General features: G+C 36.7%; 1 protein-coding gene across 1 annotated transcript in view; it reads left to right on the top strand.

The window, feature by feature from the left end:
• The window catches only part of LOC101899431 (uncharacterized), a 344,124-nt gene that overhangs the window by 304,502 nt on the left and 14,112 nt on the right, over positions 1-25,510 (top strand). Inside the window, exons 3-4 of the mRNA XM_059126826.1 lie at positions 20,322-20,459; positions 20,607-20,807. Of these exons, the coding sequence (XP_058982809.1) occupies positions 20,322-20,459; positions 20,607-20,807 (339 nt within the window). The remainder of the gene's footprint in view (positions 1-20,321; positions 20,460-20,606; positions 20,808-25,510) is intronic.

Genomic DNA, 25,510 nt, shown 5'->3' with positions numbered 1-25,510 from the left:
TGGTTTATGGTAAAAATCTGCTTGGACTGACGCTTCAAACGCGGTATGTCATTAAGCGATGTGACATCTCTGTCAAAAGTTATGGCGTTGCCAGATGGGTCCGTGGAATATGGGCAACCCTGTATACCACAATTAATATATTGTTTGGACAACCAAATCGAACTATGAAATGTGATTTTGGCCAGCGATCCAGTCATACGTCTGTCTGCCCAGTTTCCACGACTATTCTCGAAGACAGTATCCGATTTGGTCCAAACGCAGCACATCATACTATTTCTATCGATCGAGCCCCAAAATGGGAAACATCGGTCAACTGCATCTGGTCTCTCCCACACAAGAGGTCAACATTAAATTAAGCATTTTTCTCAAAAACAAGCTACAGAATCTACGAGCAGGTCAATTTAAATCAAATTAATTGATTATTTTGGAAGAAATACTCAAAACAATGATGTCTTGTTTTAATGCCTAAATATTATTTTCAGAGCCTTATTTTACGATATTTGCTAAATTAGTGGTTACTAAAACTAAATGTGTGTATCGCGTTTGTTCACGGCACTAGAATGCTACGATCTGGTCTAACTTCACACAATATTTGTGTCAAGTGCGAATATGGACAAGATCGGTTTACGTCTTTTAACACCTTCGCAAAAAAGGTTCAAATTTCAATTATCTAACACCTCTCGCCGTGCTGAGTCAATCTAGCTATGTATGTCCGTCCGTCCGTCTGTCATATTTTTTTATCGCATGCGATTTTTATACCCTCCACCATACTATGGAGGGTATATTAACTTTGTCATTCCGTTTGTAAATCCTCGAAATACTCATGTCAGACCCAACAAAGTATATATATTCTTGATCAGCGTAAAATTCTAAGTCGATTTAGCGATGTCCGTCTGTCTGTCTGTCCGTCTGTCTGTCTGTCTGTTGTAATCACGCTATCTTTCGAATGAATTGAGATAGATGGCTAAAATTTTGCACACATGTTTATTTTTCCAGTAGGCACGTTAAGTTCGTAAATGGGCCATGTAGGTCCACGTTTTCATATAGCCCCCATATAACGGTACCTCCCTATATTCGGTATTTTGATGATTTTAGCGACATTATTCAACGGAATTGTTTCAAATTTGGTATTTGAAGTTCCAAATGGATACTTCACCCTAAGATAGAAAATTGTCTGGCAAGTCCATGTCTTCGTATAGCCCCCATATAACGGTACCTCCCGATATTCGGTATTTTGATGATTTTAGCGACCTTTTTCCCGGAAGTAATTTAAAATTTAGTATTTGAAGTTCAAAATGAATACTACACCCTAAGACAGAAAATTGTCTGTGCAGGTCCACGTCTTCGTATAGCCCTCGTATAACGGTACCTCCCTATATTAAGTATTTTGATGATTTTAGCGACATTATTCACCGGGATTGTTTCAAAATTGGTATTTGAAGTTGGTTATGGGAACTACAGTCTGTGACAGAAAACTGTCTGTGCGGGTCCAGGTCTTCGTATAGGCCCCATATATCAGTACCTCCCTATATTCGGTATTTTGACGATTTTAGGTACAATACCCACCGAAATTGTTTTAGATGTGGTATTTGAAGTTCGTAATGGATGCTACAGCCTGTGACAGAAAATTGTCTATCCTGGTCCAGGTCTTCGCACAGCTCCAATTTAACGGCACCTCCTTATATACGATATTTTGATGATTTTAGCTACAGTATTCACCGTTTATTTCAAGTTTCGAATTTGAATATGGTAATGGCTTATGACAAACAATGCCTATGTATGTCCACGTCGTATAGACCCCAAAATAACGGCTATATTCGGTATTTTTAAAATTTTAACAGAATTTTTTAAGGATTTTATTTTTTGAAAATTTCCAAATTCGTTGCAAATGGTGGAGGGTATTAAAAGTTCGGCCCGGCCGAACTTACTGTTTTTTAACTTGTTTTAATTTGACTAATAATATTGAAGTTTATAGTTTGTAATATATTTTTACCCTACAACACAGGTTGGAGTTATTATATACAGATTGCAATTATCGCCCGATCCTCATGAAAATGTTCATAAGGGTAGGGTTAGGCTTAGAAGGTCTAGTCCTATTGTTTTTAAAGATGCCCGTAATATATTTAGGGGTTGAAATGGACCAGCAACTAAAAATATTCCTGATTTTGCAGCCGTTATAAAGGTCACAAATAGAAACCAAAGGACACGAAATCTCGGATTAAGTTAGAGTTTAGGACAGCGGGTAGAATGGACCATTACTTTTGCGTGAAAAAATACCAACATTTCCATTCCACCCAAACGCTGAAAATAACTTACAGCGAAATTGAAAATACACAAAAGGCAAACTTCTGGCTTTTTTATGCAGAATTTGCTGCCGAATATGGTCAAATAGCATAAGGAAGCAAAGATGAGTCCAAATTTGAAAATATATAGAGGGGCCTCTTGTTTTTGGAGATGATCGCAAAATATTTAGGGGTTCAAATGAACCAAAAACAGAAAAATTTTCCTGATCACACAATTGAAACCAATCAACGTGGAATTTTGCCTGAAAAGAGAGGTAGGACAGCGAAGAAGTCAAACATTTTGGATGACCATAGTATTATATTTAGCTGTAAAATGGGCCACAACAACTAAGAGTACGACGAATTGCGTATATATTGGTCAAATATCCCTGATCAAAAAACTAAGGGTAATATCTGGGCAATGCTCTATGACCTAATTTCAAAACCGAAACCTATCAAAATGGATTTGGACATAAGGAGGCTTCCAACATATTGTTGTGTTGTAGGATAGCCGTGCGGGGCCTTACTTGTTAATATTCGAAAAAATAGGCTGAGAACAGATAATATACACAATCTTCCAACCCATATGGTTTAACGAAAATGGTACAAACCACGTAAAGTTCGCTTGGGCCGAAATTTTTACACCCTTCACCGGGTTAAACCAGTAAGTAAAAGTCAAAAGTCATGCGGGGCCGTCTATATGAAACCCTACACCGCTATACGTATTTAGTAGAGCTCACGTACCAAAAAAGTATGTATTGGGGATTTACGTGAAGTAGATAGATCATACCAAGTATAAACCTTAGTTGAATGGTTTTAGTGTAGTCACAATTTGAGAACTATATCCAACTCTGAATCCATTTTCAACAAATTTGACGGAGGCTTATGTTGTGCATGATATGACTTCAATTGGGTATATACATAAAAAATATTTATTGGAGCAATATATATATATACATATATATATATATATATATATATATATATATATATATATATATATATATATATATATATATATATATATATATATATATATATATATATATACATATATATATATATATATATATCGGGCCGAGTTTGACCAAATGGTAAAAAAATCTTTTCAATTTGGACTGAAATTACTTATATGGTAGACAATAACCGTAAAATCGGATAAAGATGTATATCGAAGGTAAATAAAAATCTCAAACGATCACGATAAAATTAACAGAGGAATTTTCGAGCAGTATCTGATGTCCGGTATCTAATGTCTAATGTTGTGGAATAACTTTAGCACCAAATCGGATGAAACATATATATAGCTATATCTGAATTCATCAAAATTTGAAGCACTTGCTTTTAGGTTGAATTCCATTGGAAGTGCCAAAATTCAATCCATTTGGGTTGTGCACCATTAGGTGCACAAAAAACCTGAAATCGGATAAAGATGTATATGGAAGCTATATTCAAATCTGATTCGTTTTTGATAGAATTTGGTAGTTGTACTTCTGAGCTACATAAGCTATCTGGTACCAAATATCATTGCTGTGGAGTGCATATTACGAATTTGGAGGACTTTAGCACCAAATCGGATGAAACATATATATGGGGACTATAGCTATATCTGAACGGATCTTCACCAAAATTGGAAGCACATGCTTTTAGTCCGAATTCCATTGGAAGTGCAAATATTCGGCCCATATGGGTTGATCCTAATCATTTGAAGCACAAAAAAACCTGAAATCGAATAAAGATATATATGAGAGCTATACTCAAATCTGAACTGATCGTGCCCAAATGTTAAACATTTATTTCTGAGCTGTATTTTATATCTGGTACCACGGATTGTTGTTGTGAAGTGCATATTACGTATGAGGGAATTAAAACTCCAAATCGAATGAAACATATATATGGGAGGTAAATTCAGGCAATTTGAACTGATATTGGTCATTTAATGCACATTTAACCCGAATCGGTATCGGCTATATTTAAATTTGAAACAATTTTCACGAATTTCAATAGGTTTCGTGCTTGGGCCAAACAAATGTTGCTTGGAAAATTTCATCTCAATTTCAAAAATACATGGACAGACAGACTGTCATGCATAAATCGTATCAGAAAGTGATTCTATGAAGTAACTATGGGTCTATCCCCGCTTCCTTCTCCATGTTACAAACAAATGCACAAAGACATAATGCCATTACCACTATGTGGTATAGGGTATAAAAATTAAGAAGTATTGAAAAATCGATTTTGCCAATAAATTTATACACCCAGCCCTGTGTTATGATTGGTCGAACGGCCAACTCCTTGTGGGCCAATTTAGAGTCTGACCTAAGTCTGATATAAATATTACGACGTGCCGGATTTGGACTATATCGACTATTTCCTTCACATTTTAGGAGACATGCGGCAATTTTTGTAATCAAAATGTCGAACTATTGGGTGGGAGGTATTAAAATGGGCTTGCCAATAGATTCCGTTTTTTATTAAGATCTCTGGTTGAGGGAGATATTTAGGTATACCCTTTGTGGGGGAGTTTCTGAAGCAGTAGGGCAATTTTGTATCTGACCTATGTCTTATATAAATATTACAACGTGCCGGATTTGAACTATATTGACAAGTTCCTTCACGTTGTAGGAGATATGCGATAATATTTTTAATCAAAATGTCCAACTTTGGTGTTGGAGGTATTAAATTGGGCTGGTAAATAGATTCCATATTCATTTAAAATTTCTGGTTGAGAGAGATATTTAGATATACCATGTTATTGCAAATATCAGTATTGCAAATTGGTTACCCTTTGTGGGGGAGGTAACAGAAGGGTAGGGCTGATATCTTTCATTTTCACACCAGATTGAAATGAATACATATTTTCTTTGAAAATATTTAACTTTTGTGGGGTGCACCAGGAGGAATGGACCGATATTGCCCATCTCCGAACTCGATCTAAGTTTGATAATAATATTACGACGTGCCAAGATTGCATCAAATGAAATTCAATGTTTGCGTTAATAGAAAAATTAAAAAGTACCATTTAGAAGGAACTTAAACTTAAAAAAATCCGAAAACCACCACTTAATTGAAAAACGTTATATGTGGACTATACGAAGACGTGCGGGACTATAACATACCGTTATATGGGGGCTATACCAAAACGTGGACCGACATGGCTCATTTACGATCTTAATCTGCCTTCTGGTAAACTATGCATGTATGCAAAATTTTAGCCTTATAACTCAATTCGTTCCAAAGATAGTGTGATTACAAGAGACAGAAATGCGGACACTGCGAGATCTTCTTAGAAATTTACACTGATCCAGAATATAGATACTTTGTAGTAGGCCTGACACTTTAATTCAAGTCCAATTTCAATCCCTCCCAATTGATTCGAATTTGAGTTTGAGATCTTTCATTTCCATTAGCGGAGAAATTGTTGAATTTTTCTTGTAAAATCTCTAAAAATTTCCCCTCCCACAATTACCATGGATCATTACAAATCCACACAATTTTCGCATGCCTTATTCGAATAGAAATGTTAACATTTCCCCCCACTCTTATCTTTCGACACAAAGTGCATTTTATTGTCGGGTCCATTAGTTATTATCCGCATGTAATTGTCTGACTAATTAAAAACATTCAACACAAAAATTAGCAATGCTGAGACTCATCTACGATTCGCGTAATGAAAATATGTGAGATCTTCTTTAGTTTTATTATTACGTTTTACGTTAACGCTACCTGCGTGTAGCTATAGTCACAACAACAACGACGACGATGCTCACTGATAGCTTGATATGCTCTGTGCATTTTCATTGCGATATGAATGCATGACTGCTGATGAAGAAAGAGTAAAAACGTACGTAGATCAGTGGAGAAGGGAATATTGCATTTGGACCTCCCACAAACCTAGTTGAAGTAGTATGTGCATGTACGTTTATCTAAGTGTAGAATTATTAAAAGCCTCCAGTTACTTTTGTTTTATAAATATATCAGTTCGTCAGTCAGCCAGTCAGTGAAATTAAGACGCCAGTTTATGTCAAGCATCAGACGATTAAATAAACAACACAACACGGCGTGGATTCCGGTTACATTTGATGGGACGTATGGCGCCTAGATTGCTTGCGAATTGTTTAAGCTTAGAAATAAGTTAAGCGTAAGAGGTTAGTTTAGCTGTAGATTCTTAGGTTAGTTTAAGAACAAAAAAATCATAGAGTTTTTTAATGCACGCACTCTTAAAAATTCTTTCTTTATTTATTTTGTTATCTACGAATATGTATCGCATTTGTCCTCAGGTGCAAATTTTCGATTACCAAAACTCTTAAATCCTTCGATGCTACCGCGTAAACGGACCCGATTTTGACAAAATCATTTCTGTTTTTGGGCTACGTCTTCGGGGGAATAAATTATCAAGTAGCACATATATATAGGATCTATAGATATATCAGAGCCGATTTTCATCATTATTATTCAACTTGCTTACGTAGCGGAATCCAAACTATTAGAAATGATATTACAACGTTGGTGTACATTAAACTTGAAATCAAAAATACAGGGACAGATGGACGGAGGGACGGACGGACATGTTTAAATCGACTCAGAATGTGAAATTGAAGACAATCGGTCATATAGCTCCCGTATAAAGGGTGAGAGGAAAAAACTGCAACAAACTTCAGACGGCTGTCATTCCTAAGCCACTGGTCCGACAGCTGTTAAAATTATTCCTATGACAGCTCTTATATTGTTTACAAGCGTACAAAAGCATTGGTGAGAATTTTCCAGAAAAAAAGTTATTCGTGATGGAATTCAAGCGTGATAGTGTGATTTCTTTATATTTGGCTGGACTTGATCGAAACCCGCGTCGCAGTGGCCGAAAAACGTCTCGTGAGCTGGACATATCGCAATATCCCGTTCGGCAAATATTGAAAAATGAGTTCGGGGTAAAGCCATTGAAATTCCAAAAAAATTCAAGAACTTACACCGCAACAGAAAGAAAATAGACTCAAAAGAGCTAAAGAGTTGCTTCGCTTGGCCGAAAGTGGTGAACTGCCGAATATGGTTTTCTCAGATGAGAAAACAATCGTTGTCCAGCAGTTTTTAAACAAACAAAATTATCGTTTTTACTTGCCAAAGAGGTCGGCTGAAAATGTGCACCTTCGGATGGCCACCAGAACTCAAGCGACGGCGATTGTGATTATGTGGGCCGCCATAACAGCCGATGGTCGCTCTCTGCTCGTATTAATCGACCGTGGCATCAGAATAAATGACGAATATTATCGCGAAAATATTTTGACCGCAGACCTTGGACATTCCAACAGGACTCAGCACCATCGCACTCAGCACGCGCCACCCAAGAATGGTTACAGAATGAGGTTCCTCGCTTCATTTCCAGCGCACAATGGCCACTAAAATCTTCTGGATACCAATCCGTTGGATTATTGTGTCTGCAGTATTTTAGAAAGTAAGGTTGGCACTAAAAATTACCAACGTGTCAATCACCTCAAGCAAGCGCTTCGCCGGGAATTGGCCAAAATTCCGCAGAGCAACATTCGGGCAGCGTATGACGGTTTCATTGGTCGTTTGAAGGCCATAATTCGTGCCAAAGTTGACCAATTCGAACAAATCTAAACTTTTTCTAAAATTTGATGCAATTTCCGACATTTTTTCCGACAACAAAATTATGGCGTTTGACTTTGTTGTACTTTTTTCATCTCACACTGTATATGCGAATGTACTGTAATTATACCCTCCACCTTGGAAAGGAGGGTATATTAACTTTGTTATTCCGTTTGTAACATCCTTAAATATTCGTCTTAGACCCCATAAAGTATATATATTCATAATCAGCATAAAATTCTAAGTCGATTTAACGATGTCCGTCTGTCTGTCTGTCTGTTGAAATCACGATACAGCCCACATTATTTGACGTAGAGGGCCAAAATTTAGCAGAGATATTTGCATTGTGTCTAGGATGGTTGGTATTGAAAATGAGATATATCGGTCCACGTTCTGGTATAGTCCCCATATAACGGTACCTTCCGATATTCGGTATTTTGATGATTTATGCCACATTTTTTCACGGATTTGTCTGAAAATTGGTGTTTGTAGGTCATAACGGGTCCCTGAGCGTGTGGCAAAACATTGCATGTATAGGTCCACGTTGTGGTATAGCCCCCATATAAAGGTACCTCCCGATATTCGGTATTTTATTTTTTTTGCCACATTTTTTCACGGATTTGTCTAAAAATTGGTATATGTGGGTCATAATGGTTTCCAGCTCCGGTGGCGAAACATTGCATGTATGGGCCCATGATTTGGTATAGCCCCCATATAACGGTACCTCCCGATATTCGGTATTTTGATGGTTTTTGCCGCATTTGTTCACTGATTTGTCTACAAATTGGTATTTGTGGGTCATAACGGGTGCCTGAGCGTGTGGCAAAACATTGCATGTGTAGGTCCACGTTTTGGTAAAGCCCCCTTATAACGGTACCTCCCGATATTCGGTAATTGGATGATTTTTGCCACATTTTTTCACGGATTTGTCTGAAAATTGGTATTTGTTGGTCATAATAGGTTCCAGCTTCGGTGGCGAAACATTGCATGCATGGGTCCATGATTTGATATAGCCCCCATATAACGGTACCTCCCGATATTCGGTATTTTGATGGTTGTTGCCACATTTTTTCACTGATTTGTCTAAAAATTGGTATTTGTGGGTCATAATGGGTTCTAGTTCGTGTGGCAAAACATTGTAATTATAGGTCCACCTTTTGGTGTAGCCCCCATATAACGGTACCTCCCGATATTCGGAATTTTTATGGTTTTTGCCACATTACTTCTAATGTTTCTTTTACCCTAAGGTGGAGGGTATTAAAAGTTTGGCCCGGCCGAACTTAATGTTTTTTTACTTGTTTTGTTTTCACATTTTTTTATACCCTCCACCATACATAGTATGGAGGGTATATTAAGTTCGTCATTCCGTTTGTAACTCATCGAAATAATCATTTTAGACCCAACAAAGTATATATATTCTTGATCAGCGTAAAATTCTAAGACGTTTTAGCCCTCTCCGTCCGTCCGTCTGTTGTAATCACGCTACAGTCAAAACAAATTAAGATAGGAAAATTTTGCACAGATCCGTATTTTGTGTGCAGGCAGGTCAAGTTCGGAGATGGGCTATATCGGTCTACGATATCTTATAGCCCCCATGTAACGGTACCACCCGATATTCGGTATTTTGATGATTTTAGCCACATTCTTTAAGGGAATTGTTGGAAATTCTACACAAGGAGTTCTTTTTGAGCACTTTATAATCTGAAAGAGAATTATCTGTATAGGTCCACGATATCGTATAGCCCCGATATAACGGTCCCCCCACACCATATTCGGTATTTTGATGATTTTAGCCACATTTTTCATCCGAATTGTCTGAAATGAGAATTGTCTATATAGGTCCACGATATCGTATATCCCCAATATAACGGTACCCCCGATATTCAATATTTTGATGATTTTAGCCACATTTTCCAATGGAATTGTCTTAAAATCCACACGTGGAGTTCCTTGTGAGTACTTTATCCCATGGAAGATAATTATCTGTATAGGTCCACGATATCGTATATCCCCAATATAACGGTACCCCCCAATATTCGGTACTTTGATGATTTGTGGCTACATTTTCAACGGAATTGTCTGAAATTCTACACAAGGAATTCTTTGTGAGTACTTTAGCCCCAGACATAGGTTTGTCTATATATGTCCACAATATCGTATATTCCCCCAATATATCGTCACCTTCCGATTTTCTGTATTTTTTAGTAAAATCGACTTAGAATCTTACATAGATCACGGGCATATGTATTTTATGGGAGGTGTCCGACGAATATTTCTAGGTGTCGCATTTTATGGTGGAGGGTACATGAATGTCGATCTTTACTTCCAGAATTTTGAAATTAATTGGGTGTTTAAACACCATCGACCAGTAGATTCAGCGGGTGATTCATTCAATCCTCCTTTATTTATTTTTTCTCCTTTTATCCTTATGATTTGCTACCTTAGATCTATGCCCTTCCAAAGCCGCCTGCCAAACTCATTCCCAGATAATTCTATTACCGATGCATTACCTACTATCAAACGTGTTCTTCTTTACTTACTCTCATAATTTATTATATCCTCTCCTGCATCTCATGAAGGTGTTCGATTTGGGGTCGATTTGTGGCATAGAATTCAAACCATTAATCTTTAAACATGGTCTGATAAGTCAGATATTATCGACGAAATGCGAGTAACATGCTGTTGTCATGGATAAAGTTGAAATGTAACAACAGATAGAGATATAACATTCCAATGTAATGTACAGTTTATCCGGAAAATATTTGCAAAGAAACAAGAAATATAGGATAATTGAAAATGCTGATGTGTTATTAGAGTATTTTATCCGGATAAGAGTTATTTGCTTAGCTATGTTAAAAATTCCCTAAATTTGTCACAACTCCCTTTGCAATAAAATTTAATTTATTTTTCCCATTGTTGATGCTACAAGTCAACATTTATTTTATATCACACTGTATTTGTGCACATTACTTCACTTTGCTTGAATGGCAGTGGCAAGACAAAAGTGGGCGAAATGAAAAATTGAAAATTTATAAATTTTATGCACATGAAGTGCAACATTCAGATGAAATTGCATATGCATACAATTAGATATGTACAAACGTCATACATACATACGAGTATGTTCTCCTACATATGTGTGTGGGTCTATGCGTTCGTTCTTGCGTTCAATTTATTAGAATGGGTCTGCGCCTATCTGCATCGTGTGTAAACCACAACAAATAAAAATTGGATCTTTATTTTGTTATAAATTCACATCCACTTAGTGAATGGATGGGTATTATCATATATTCTAAGTGTTATCTTCACACGCACGCACACACACACACACACACTCACACACATACACTCACTCGCATAATTTCTTTACACTTAATAAATCCTGATGAAATCCAACGACCTAGATTAGTATTTATGTAACATATTATTTACAACCCGTTTGTGATTTTTCAATTAAGTGGAAATAAGAGATACGCTTGAATATAAATATCAACAAAATTACTTTGGAGATTTGTTTCGAACCAGTTTACAGTTTTCTAAATGAATGAATTCAATTCACGATTAAAGCGATGCTGAAAGGATTACGAACATTTACTGCACCTATTTGTATTTATAAAATATTGTTTATAGGTTAGTTACTGCACAGTGGTAAAAGTGCGTTTTGGAAATATAAACCAGTAAAGAAAGTCTTAAAGTCGGGCGGGGCCGACTTTATGATACCCTACACCACTTTGCTAATTTAGTAGAGCTCCACATAACAATTAAAAGTTTTTATGGGAGAATTCAATCATACACTCTATGTTTATAATTATAATTTAAAGTTCAAAGTACCAAATATGCCGAAGCATTTGTGTCTTTTAAATTCGGACTTGTATTGCCCATTTGGTGCAAAATTACTTTGAAATCGGATAAAGATATATATGGGAGCTATATCCAAATCTGAAACGATCTCGATAAAATTTGGCAAAGATATTTCTGAGCTGTATTTTATATATATCCCTGAATATCGTTGTTACGGAGTGCATATTACGGTTGTGGGTAACAAATATAACAAATCGAATGAATAATATATATGGGAGCTATAGCTATATCTGAGCCGATCTTCACCAAATTTGACATACTAGCTTCTAGACTCAATTCGGTCGTAAGTGCCAAATTCCATCCCACTTGGGCAAAATTTTAGACGCTTGGTGCACAATAAAAGGTAAATAGGACGAAGTTATATATGGGAGCTACATCCAAATCTGAACCGATCTCAATAAAATTTGGCAAATGTATTTCTGAGCTGTATTTGATATATTTACCCAAATATTGTTGTTGTAGAGTGCATATTACGGCGGCGGTGGACAAAAAAAACAAATCGGATGAACAATATATATGGGAACTTTAGCTATATCTGAACCGATTTCGATCAAATTTGGCATACATATTTTCAGGCCTAATATGGGTGTATATGCAAAATTCCATACAATTCGGGCTGATATTACACGTTTGGTGCACAATAAAAGGCAAATCTGACGAAGATATATATGGGAGCTATATCTAAATTTTTACCGATTAATAGATCAATAGGGTTCGTCCTTGGGCCAAGCAAATGATCTGTGCAAAATTTCATCTGGATCGGGCAATAAATGCGACCTGTACTTTGTTTACAAAAATACATGGACAGACGGACGGACATGCATAAATCGACTCAGAATGTGATTCTATGCAGATCATCAAAAGGAACTATGGCTCTATCTCGTTTCCTTTTGCCTGTTACAAACAAATGCACAAAAATATAATACCCTGACCACCTTGTGGTGTAGGGTATAAAAATATAAACATCATTGAAAACGTTTAAGGGGATCTCCACAGATGTAAAATATTTGCTCAATTTTGTTAAGAGTAAAAATTGAGGCTTTTTTAAGAGATATAAAATAAGACATATTGGGAGGTCTAAGATGAAGCACGCACCGTTAATGTAATAATTGGGACCATCGATGAATATGTTATCCAAAAACTTTTTTATAGACGATTTTGGAAAATGAAGTCTACTGACCTGAACGAATTTTGTTTTCAAATTGTAAGCCTTGTTGACATAATTTGTTATTTGGAAATTCATTATTAAAATGCAGACCTCCGATGAGGGGACGATCCAAATTCAATATATACTCGAATTCTAACAGGAGCACTCCTTTGAGTAGGAAAAAATCGAAAGTCGACAAGCCTCGTCGATTGGAGTGGGCCCAAAGGTCCGTCGAATATGGGCAACCCTGTACAGGGTGACATGAAAAAACTGCAACCAACTTCTGTCTGTTCTGAGCCACTTGTCCGACAGCTGTTAAAATTATTCCAGTGACAGCTCATTATATTGTTTACAAGCGTACAAAAGCATTTTGGTGAGAATTTTCCAGAAAAAAAAGTTATTCGTGATGGAATTCAAGCGTGATAGTGTGATTTCTTTACATTTGCCTCGAAAACCACAAGTGGCTATCGTCAGAACACTCCAGCATTTAAATGTGAATAAATCGTTTGTGTCTCATACCATCACTCGTTACCGTGATACTGGTAGCGTAGCTCAACGTCAAGGAAGTGGACGGTAGAAAACAGCAACATCAGCAGAAATGGTTCGGAAAGTAAAGAAGCGACTTGATCGAATCCGGCGTCGCCTTGGCCGAAAAATAGCTCGTGAGCTGAACATATCGCAATATTCCATTCTTCAAATATTGAAAAATGAGCTCGGAGTAAAGCCATTGAATTTCCAAAAAGTGCAAGAACTTACACCGCAAAAGAATGAAAATAGACTCAAAAGAGCTAAAGAGTTGCTTCGCTTGGGCGAAAGTGGTGAACTGCCAAATTTGGTTTTCTCCGATGAGAAAACATTCGTTGTCCAGCAGTTTGTAAACAAACAAAATTATCGTGTTTACTTGCCAAAGAGGTCAGCTGAAAATGGGCACATTCTGTTGGCCACCAGAACTCAAGCGCCGGCCATGGTGATGGTGTGGGCCGCCATAAAAGCCGATAGTCGCTCTCCGCTCGTATTAATCGACCATGGCATCAGAATAAATGCCGAATATTAACGGGAAACTATTCTGGAGGGTATATTAAAGCCTTGGACATGCAAACATTTTGGCTGCAGACCTTGGACTTCCCAACAGGACTCAGCACCATCACACTTAGCACGCGCCACCCAAAAATTTTTACAAAATGAGTTGTCTCGCTTCATTTCCAGCGCACAATGGCCACCAAACTCTCCGGATACCAATCTGTTGGACTATTGTGTCTGGAGTATTTTGGAAAGCAAGGTTGGCACTAAAAATACCAAAATGTCGACCACCTCAAGCAAGCGCTTCGCCGGGAATGGGCCAAAATACCGCAGAGCAACATTCGGGCAGCGTGCGACGGTTTCATTGGACGTTTTAAGGCCATAATTCGTGCCAGAGGTGACCAATTTGAACAATTGATGCTATTTCCGACATTTTTTAGCTTTTATCTGCATAGAATCACCGATGTATACATGTCCGTGCTTCCGTCCGTCTGTCCATGTATTTTTGCCCAATCCAGATGAAATTTTGTTCAGATCATTAGTTTGATCCAAGAACAAAACTTTTGAAATTGGAGACAGTCGGTCATATATATCTTCGTCTGATTTGCTTTTTATTGTGCACCACACATATAATATCAGGCCAAATAGTATGAAATTTTGCACATACCACCAAATAAGGCCTGCAAATAAGTATGCCGAGCTTGATCGAAATATAATCCAAATATAGCTCCCATATATATTATTCATCCGATTTGTTATTTTTGTCCTCCGCATCCGTAATATGCACTCTGTAACAACGATATTTTGAGAAATATATTAAATACAGCTCAGAAAAACCTTTGCTAAGTTTTACCGAGGTCGGTTCAGATTTGTATATAGATCCCATATATATCTCTATCCGATTATAGTTAATTGTGCACTAAAATGGGTAATACAAGCCCGAATTAAAAATGTACAAATGCCTTGCCAAATTTAGTAGAAAGGATATTCCTCTCAAATATCAGTTCCTTTGGACATTAGAATACAACTGTAATATAAAATAGTTGGCATGATTTAATTCCAATAAATTCCCCATAAAAACTTTTATTTGTTTTGTACAGCTCTACTAAGCATACAAAGTGGTGTAGGATATCATAAAGCCGACCCCGCCCCACTTTAAGACTTTCTTTACTGGCTTCGTTTAAAAATGTCGAGGCGTTCGTCGGATAGGCCTGTAGATTTTTTTTGCTGTTTTGTTAGCAATTCATAGCATTTTTTTTCGAGTTTCGAGCTCACAACTTCGACGTTACTCATTAATTCTTTTTCATTGCAGTTTTTATGGAAAAATCCATTACTTTCAACATCATGGTAATGCAAAAGGTAGTTCGTTCCAATTACCTTTTAATGGGTTATTCGGGATATACCAAACCAAAATATTCATTACCGATTTGGTTACCAAGCCATTATGTTAACAAAGCATGTCGCACGAAATAAATAGTTATTTGCCGGACACTTAAATCTCCTATAAGTACTTATATAAAGGTTTTGCCGACAAAAAGTACTTCTTTCTTTAATCGATATTTAGTGGCTACAAAAACTAGTTATTTCGTGCGACATTCTCTAGATAGTACACAAATTTCTTACAAATTGTCTTGCTTGGTGCACTTTCCAATTTTTTTGCTGCGTTACAGGGTAAGTGTACATGTAGTCGGCACTTTTAGGCTTTTCAATATTTCAATCTTTCGTCATTCTGAGTGAAATCTTTGAATTGCAGAAAAATAAAGTTGTTCAGATTCCATATTTTGTTTAGTTTTCGAAATAATAAACAACAATATAATTTGTTTTTATTAAATTGGCAAAATTTGAAATTGTACCAAAGTAGTAGTTTTGCCAGTAGTCGGCACCATTTTCCAATCCTCGGCATGTCTATTTGCCAGTAGTCGGCATATAGTATTTCAGTAAAAAAAAATATTATTTTGTATTTTTTTATTTCTAATAGTATAAAACAATGCTGTAATACTAATTCACAGTTTAATTTACTAATTTCGTTTTTAAATAGTGTTTTATTATACCCTCAGCCATATGGCTACAGAGGGTATATATCATTTGATACGGCCAAAACGTGCCTAGTCGAAATAACGGTTTTAGACCCTAGGTCTCTTTGGACCAAATCCGTTTCAGAACATTTGGATTCGATCTAGTGATATCCGTCCGTCCGTCCGTCCGTCCGTCTGTCTGTCTGTCTGTCTGTCTGGCTGGCTGGTGCGCACGATAACTCTCGAAGGGAGTATCCGATTTGGTCCAAATTGGCTACAACGTAATATTTTTGTCAAACTTAGATCGAGTTCGGAGATGGGCAATATCGGTCCACTCCTTCTGGTACCTCCCCCACAAAAGGGTGAAATTTTCAAAAAATATATTTTTTGCACAGGAAGAGAAAGGACAATCCGAATTTGCTCCAACTTTGCAAATCCTAATATTTGCGTCAGTGCTAGTTCAAGTGTGAAAATGGGCAATATCGGTCCACTCCATCAAGTACCTCCCCCACTAATGGTCAAAATTTTGAATAATTACAACTCTCATAAAATGTTATGTAAGAGTCCGATTGTCTTCAAATTTCACACATCCCAATATTTATATTAACCCAAGGTCTTGTGTTAAGATGAACAATATCGGTCCAGTCCTTCTGGTACCTCCCCCACAAAAGGTCGAAATGTTCAAAAAATATATTCTTTGCACAGAAAGAGAAAGGATAATCCGAATTTGCTCCAACTTTGCAAATCCTAATATTTGCGTCAGTGCTAGGGCAGGTGTAGAAATGGACAATATCGGTCCACTCCATCAAGTACCTCCCCCACAAATGGTCAAAATTTTGAATAATTACAACTCTCATAAAATGTTATGTAAGAGTCCGATTGTCTTCAAATTTCACACATCCCAATATTTATATTAACCCAAGGTCTTGTGTTAAGATGAACAATATCGGCCCACTCCTTCTGGTACCTCCCCCACAAAAGGTCGAAATTTTCAAAAAAAAAAAACAAATTTTTTGCACAGAAAGAGAAAGGCTAATCCGAATTTGCTCAGACTTTGCGAATCCTAATATTTGCGTCAGTGCTAGGACAGGTGTGAAAATGGACAATATCGGTCCACTCCACCAAGTACCTCCCCCACAAAATATTGAAATTTTGTGTACCCGTGAAGCTCATAAATCGCCAAATTAACATCCGATTCCATTTAGACTTGGCACATCTGTCGAAATATTTATATCATATTTTGGGTCCGATACGAAATGGGCAATATTGGCCCATTCCTTCGGGATCTGCTCCATAGAGGGTCAAACGTTTGAATAACCTTAACACTAGTCAAAATATATTTAGATAATCGAACATAGGCTGAGGGTATATCTCTGGCGGCAATACCGACTGATACTTTTTAACTTGTTTAATTATCATTCTAAACCAAATATAGGTAGAAAATCAAGAATTGTATGGTTACCTTCAGTAACGTATGGATTTTCAATTGAAATAAAAATGAGATTAAATAAAAAAGTACCTTTCTTATATTTGGAATTTGTGAATTGATCTTTTTCCTTTGGATAACCAACATTTTTTTTTAAATGCCTCCGCTATCTAATACGTCAAATAGCCGATTAAAAAAAAAACCTACTTAATTTAGAAAAGTTGGTCAAAAAGCACAAAAAAAAGCAACTGCTGACTCAAAACTATTTTTTTATTTGAGTAGTTTTTGTATTATTTTTTAATACTTTTCTCAAGTTTTGGTGAAATAGGTCAAAAATGATATTTTTCTAGTAATCGGCAACCCCTGCCGACTACAGGCAAATCTCTTTTTTTCTGTTCCTAATGTGGGCATTAAATAATATAAGAGAAAAATGCTTGATTATGTATGTTTTTTAAGTTATAAAATGATCTTTAGACTGTTATTTACTTTAATAATATATTTCTGATTCCAAAAGTATTAAATTTAATTTACTTAAATCGATTATTAAGTTGACGCCACCACTAATTTTTATACCCTCAGCCATATGGCCACAGAGGGTATATATCATTTGATACGGTCAAAACGAGCCTAGTCGAAATAACGGTTTTAGACCCTAGGTCTCTTTGGACCAAATCCGTTTCAGAACATTTGGAGTCGATCTAGGAATGTCCGTCCGTCCGTCCGTCTGTCTGTCTGTCTGGCTGGCTGGTGCGCACGATAACTCTTGAAGGGAGTATCCGATTTGGTCCAAACTTGATACATCGTAATATTTTTGTCAAACTTAGATCGAGTTCGGAGATGGGTAATATCGGTCCACTCCTTCTGGTACCTCCCCCACAAAAGGTCGAAATTTTCAAAAAATTTATTTTTTGCACAGAAAGAGAAGCTATAAACCGATTTTGCCCCAACTTTGCAAATCTTAATATTTGCGTCAGTGTTAGGTCAAGTGTGAAAATGGACAATATCGGTCCACTCCATCAAGTACCTCCCCCACAAATGGTCAAAATTTTGAATAATTACAACTCTCATAATATGTGATGTAAGAGTCCGATTGTCTTCAAATTTCACACATTCCAATATTTATGTTAGCCCAAGGTCTGATGTTAAGATGGAATATATCGGTAAATTCCTTCTGGTACCTCCCCCACAAATGGTCGAAATTTTAACAAATATATAATTTTTGCACAGAAAGAGAAACGATAATCCGAATTTGCTCAAACTTTGCAAATCTCAATATTTGCGTAAGTGCTAGGTCAAGTGTAAAAATTGACAATATCGGTCCACTCCTTCTGGTACCTCCCCCACAAAGGGTCGAAATTTTAAATGATTACAACTCTCATAAAATGTGATGTAAGAGTCCGATTGTCTTCAAATTTCACACATCTTAATATTTATATTAACCCACGGTCTGGTGTTAAGATGGAATATATCGGTCCACTCCTTCTGGTACCTCCCACACAAATGATCAAGATTTTCAAAAAAAATAAAATATATAAAAAAATATATAAAAAAAATATTTTCTGCACAGAAAGAGAATCGATAATCCGATTTTGTTCCAACTTTGCAAATCCTGATATTTACATCAGTTCTAGGTCAGGTGCAAAAATGAATAACATAGGTCCACTCCATCAAGTACTCCACCCCCCCCCCCCCCCCACACAAAAGGTCGAAATTTTGAATATTCATCACGCTCTTCAAACACTTGAACACGATTCCATTCCAAAGAATCCGAAATAAACATCCAGTTCTCTTCATATTACACACGTCCCATTATTTCTACTAACTCAAGATCTGGTGTGAAGATGGGATATATCGGTCCACTCCTTCTGGTACCTCCCCCACAAAAGGTCAAAATTATGAGTATCCATGAAGTTCATAAAACGCAAAATTATCATCCGATTCTATTCAAACTAGGATGATGTATTATATCTGTATTAGATGAAGTGTGAAAATGGAATACTTCGGTCCGCTGTATCTGTTACCTGACGCATATTTCCATTTTCCGAAAAGGTGCACATACCTCATATAAAGTACAAGAAGTAGTCGATATAGTCCAAATCTGTCACGTTCGTAACTCAAGGCTGAGGGTATACATCTGTCGGCAAAACCGACTGATACTATTTTACTTGTTTCTTTACAAACAAGCACTATCGCACGCGTTGGAAGACACTCACTGACGAAAACCGTTATTCTCTCGTAATAAATGATCGGAGCTCATTGTTTTTTTTTTTTTACAGAAAGAGAGCAGAGAACACTGTTGACGTTTTTTTGCAATTATTTCATTATTTGGTCAATTCTATTCTTAGTTATTTAAGTTTAAATTTCAAACCTGCCGACTACTGGGACATGCCGAACTTAGGCGCACTTACCCTACGTGTCTTTCATTTGAATCCTTGAAGCCAAAATCCAGGGTAGTACAAATATGGTTGATTATATAAAAATGATGAGGGTGAAAAATTGACTTGTTCTTAATGCGATCTTTCCATTGCCCCCTATATTGAATGTCTTACCAATATTGAAATAGTTAAAATTTTTATTGTTTAAACCCATTTTACCTACTAAATCAACCGAATTGCTTTTCAAGATTGTTTTCTTTCAAAGATCTGCAACAATTTCAATTTCCATAGAGACTCTAATTTAGTGTTTCTTGCAAAATCTTTTCAAGTGAATATAAATCATTGAATGATTTGAATCGCATTAGTTTATGCTCAAGTAGATATCCAGTTTAAAAACACACTTATGTATCCAAATATATATCACACACACACACACTCTCATCTATATGTTTTCTAATCAAACACAGCGTATCTCCAAAGATTATTGATACTTTGGTTGATGTCACTTACAGCGAATGAACTGACATGAATCTGATTTTATTTTTCAATTCTCTCCCTATTTCTTTCATTCTCTCTTTCCTTTTCTCATTGCAGTTAATGGCAATCCGGCATTGAATCAACGACCATTTTTACAAATTGAAAGTCCCTCCATAACAAGACTGGTTATAACCAGACCCCACCTTCCTCATTATCTGTCGTGTAAGGCCACAATCGATGAATCCTACTATCAGAGTAAGTAGCAACGAATGTTTTCCCATGATATTTTCCTTCCAACACATATGTGAGTGCATGTGCACACACACATACTCGTAATGTGTGTGTGTGTGTGTGCACGAATTTGTGCACATGTTAATGAGAAATTTTTACCTTCATTTACAGATGAAACCAATTACTTTTATACCTGGTTCTTCAACGATAACATCTTAAAATCTCTACCAAGAAAACTTAACGATTATTATGTCTATCGAAATGGAACACTACGCTTACCACCTGCCGAGAAAGTTAGTGGAGTGTATCGATGCAAAATCAATGCTAACGAAACAGCGGTTATATCCGAAAGTATTACCGTTGAGTATCCTGGTAAGATGGAAATCAATTAAAAATTCATATCAAATTTGCCTTTTTTTTTGGGGGGGAGGGTGCGGGGAAAGGGTATCGGTATCTCGTATACAAAGGCCATTAAGAGTTTGTAAGTGAATTTTTGAGAAAGTTTAATGCTTTAAAAAGTTCTTAACAAGATTTAAAGTTTGTCAATATTTAAGTGGAATGTTAATGGATGGATGGTGGTATGGTAAATGGGCATTCAATTTATTGCCAACTGTTTAACATTAATTTAAAAGATGTGAAAAATAAGAATTTAAAACAATCGTTGTCCTTATACAGGGTGAGATATAAAAACTACAATCAAATTTAGATGGCTGTCATTTCTAAGCCACTCGTCCGACAGCTGTTCAAATTATTCCAGTGACAGCTCATTATATTGTTTATAAGCGTACAAAAGCATTTTGGTGAGAATTTTCCAGAAAAAAAATTATTCGTGATGGAGTTCAGAAGTGAGAGTGTGATTTCTTTATATTTGGCTGGAAAACCACAAGTGGCTATCGCTAGAGAACACCATCATTTAAATGTCGCTCGTAACCGTGATACTGGTAGCGTAGCCCGACGTTAAGGAAGTGAACGGAGGATAGCAGCTACATCAGCAGAAATGGTTCGAAAAATATAGAAGTGACTTAATCGAAACCCACGTCGCAATAGCCGAAAAATGACTCGTGAGCTGAACATATAGCAATATTCCATTCGTCAAATATTGAAAAATGATCTCGTGGTAAAGCCATTGAAATTCCAAAAAGAGCAAGAACTTACACCGCAACAGAAAGAAAATAGACTCAAAAGAGCTAAAAAACTGCTTCGCGAAAGTGGTAAACTGCCGAATTTGTCCAGAGTTTGTAAACAAACAAAATGATCGTGTTTACTTGTCAAAGAGGTCAGTTGAAAATGTGCACCTTCGGTTGGCCACCAGAACTCAACGGCGGCCATGGTATGGTGTGTGTGCGGCCATCGCCTCAGTACGCGCCTCCCAAGAATGGTTACAAAATGAGGTCTCTCGCTTCATTTCCAGCGCACAATGGCCTCCAAAATCTCCGGATACCAAACCGTTGGACTATAGTGTCTGGAGTATTTTGGAAAACAAGGTTGGCACTAAAAAATACCAAAGTGTCGATCACCTTAGGCAAGCGCTTCGCCGAGAATATGCCAAAAAATACCGCAGAGCAAAATTCGGGCAGCGTTTGACGATTTCATTGGCCGTTTAAAGGTCATAATTCGTGCCAAAGGTGACCAATTCGAACAAATCTAAACTTATTCCAAAATTTGAAGCTATTTTCGATATTTTTTGCTTTCATTCAGTAACCAGTAAAGAAAGTTTTAAAGTCGAGCGGGCCGGCTTTATGATACCCTACACCACTTTGGTAATTTAGTAGAGCTCCGCATGACAAAAGTTTTTATGGGAGAATTCAATCATACAATTTAAAGTTTAAAGGACTAAATATGCCGAAGCACTTGTATCTTTTAAATTCGGACTGGTGTTGCCCATTTGGTGCAGATATATATGGGAGCTATATCCAAATCTGAGCCGATCTCGATAAAATTTGGCAAAGATATTTCTGAGCTGTATTTGATAAATTTCCCTGTGCATATTACGGTTGTGGGTAACAATATAACAAATCGGATGAACAATATATGTGGAAGCTATAGCTATATCTGAACCGATCTTCACCAAATTTGACATACTAGCTTCCAGACTCAATTCGGTCGTAAGTGCCAAATTCCATCCCATTTCAACAAATATTAGACGCTTGGTGCACAATAAAAGGTAAATCGGACGAAGTTATATATGGGAGCTATATCCAAATCTGAACCGATCTCGATAAAATTTAGCAAATGTATTTCTGAGCTGTATTTGATATATTTCCTCAAATATTGTTGTTACAGAGTGCATATTACGGCTGCGGAGGACAAAAATAACTAATCGGTTGAACAATATATATGGGAGCTATAGCTATATCTGAACCGATTTCGATCAAATTTGGCATACTTATTTTTAGGCCTGGTTGTATGTGCAAAATTCTATACTATTCGGACTGATATTACACGTTTGGTGCACAATAAAAGGCAAATCGGACTAAGATATATATGGGAGCTATATCTAAATTTTGAACGATTATCTCCAATTTCAATAGGGTTCGTCCTTGGGCCAAACAAATGATATGTGCAAAATTTCATCTCAATCGGATAATAAATGCGACCTGCATTTTGCTCACAAGAATACATGGACAGACGGACGGACGGACGGACTGACATGCATAAATCAACTCAGAAAGTGATTCTATGGAGATCCTCAAAAGTAACTATGGTCTATCTCGCTTCCTTCTTCATGTTACAAACAAATGCACAAAGACATAATATCCTTAAAACTATGTGGTGTAGGGTATAAAAATGTAAAAATTATGGTGTTTGACTTTGTTGCAGTTTTTTATCTCACCCTTATTTGATGCAATGTTTGGTTTAAGTTTGTTATGAATATTACAAAGCTAACCTTTCTGTGGGAGAGGAGCTAGAAGTAGTATACCGATGTTGTCGCAATATTTTAATTCAAACGTCTTTCACTTTAAACTACAAATACCTGTAAGACCTTTTGGAAAATGCTGTTAAACATTTCAAAAAACTTTTCAAAATGCCGAATATCGGTGGGTATCGTTATATGTGCTAAATAGGGAAACTTAGACCTAAACGTTCAATGTTCTGCCATCGGGACTAGAACCCATTATGAACTAAAAATACCAATTTTTAGACAAATAAATGGAGAAATGTGGTATAAATCATCAAAATACGGAATATCTGGAGGAGCCATTACTACTACTATGTTCCGCTCCTGTAGCTAGAACCCATTACGAACTGCAAATACCAATTTTCGGACAAATACGTGGAAAAATGTGGCAAAAATTATAAAAATCAAGAAGTACCGTTATATGGGGGCCATGCAAAAACGTGAACCTATACATACAATGTTTCGCCACCGGAGCTAGAACCATTTATAACCTATAAAATACCAATTTTTAGACAAATTTGTGGAAAATGTGACGAAAATCATTAAATATCGAATGTAGGGAGCAGGAGCTCCATGTCAAATAATGTGGACTGTATCATGATTTCAACAGACGGACATAGTTAAATCGAATTTATGAAGTCTATGACGAATATTTAGGAATAATAAAGTTAATATACCCTCCTTTTCAAGATGGAGGGTATAAAAACTGACCACCACCTTTTCTTAACCCCAGAAACCAAAATCTCCAAATCAAGTTTCGGGATTCAAACTCTATCCTAAGACACAATTCCAAATTTATTACAATACTTTATGCGTGCCCAAAGCCATTTCCTTTTCTCCATCCAAGACACCAACAATGATCTCGATACCGAATTTCACAATTCCATCTCTATCCCAACACCCAACGGCACATTTTGTAGCATTTTGCGTTTTTTGTACCTTCATAGTACGAATTTCCAAAACCACCTCATTCACTCAACTACAGACAACAACAGTGACATCCTTATCGAATTTCGGGATTTCAGTTCTATTCTTTCACTCAATACAAAGTTTAATAGCATTTAGTTTTTTCCTTTTTTGTACAATTAAAGTACACATTTTTAAATTAATCTCCATATCTCAACCTCAGATACCAACGGTGGCCTTAATATCAAATTTCAGGATTTCAGTTTAATTTCAGTAATTTTCACAATTACCAAATTTAGTAAGATTTAGTACAATTTCAGTACGCTTTTCTAAAACCAGATCTCTCTCTCAATTCATCCATATCAAATATGATATAAGTTCTATAGCATTTATAGTAGCATTTAGTACTTTTCGAACAATTATAGTACAGATTTCCAAAGCCACCTCCATATCTCAATTCCAGATACTACTAACAGATACCTCACTATCAAATTTGAGGATTCCTTATCCATCCTTATTCCAGCCTTAACCCTTTATCCAATACCCAATTTAGTATCAATTTGTACCTTTTCCCAAAACCACCCCCATATCTTAACCACAGACACCAACAGAGACCTCAATATCAATATTTCGGGACCCCAGCTCTATTCCATCACCCAATATTAAATTTAGTACTTTTCGTACAAATAAAGAACGCCTTTCCTGATTTCACATGAACAGCGACCATAATACCAAATTTCAGATTACAACTACCACAGGGTGAGATAAAAAAAAGCTGCAAAGTGTCGGAAATAACATAAAATTTTAGAATAAGTTTAGTTTTGTTCGAATTGAACACCCTTTGTACGAATTATGCCCCTCAAACGGCCAATGAAACCGTCACACGCTGGCCGAATGTTGCTCTGCGGTATTTTGGTCCATTCCCAGCGAAGCGCTTGTTTGAGGTGATCGAAATTTTGTTTTTTTTTTAGTGCCAAACTTGCTTTCCAAAATATTCCAGACACAATAGTCCTACGGATTGGTATCCGGAAATGTTGGGGGCAATTGTGCGCTGAAAATGAAGCGAGGAACCTGATTTTGTAACCATTCTTGGGTGGCGCGTGCTGAGTGTGATGGTGCTGAGTCCTGTTGAAATGTCCAAGGCCTGCGGCCGAAATGTTTGCGTGCACAAGTCTTTAATACACCCCCAGAATATTTTCGGATTTCAGTTTCATTTCAGTAATATTCGGCATTTATTCAGATGCCACATTCGATTAATACGAGCAGAGAG

This window comes from Musca domestica, unplaced genomic scaffold (assembly GCF_030504385.1).
Source record: "Musca domestica strain aabys unplaced genomic scaffold, Musca_domestica.polishedcontigs.V.1.1 4, whole genome shotgun sequence".
In the NCBI taxonomy this organism is placed as follows: Eukaryota; Metazoa; Arthropoda; class Insecta; order Diptera; family Muscidae; genus Musca; species Musca domestica.
Note: the sequence above shows the minus strand (reverse complement) of the source record. Positions and strands in the feature narration are given on the sequence as shown.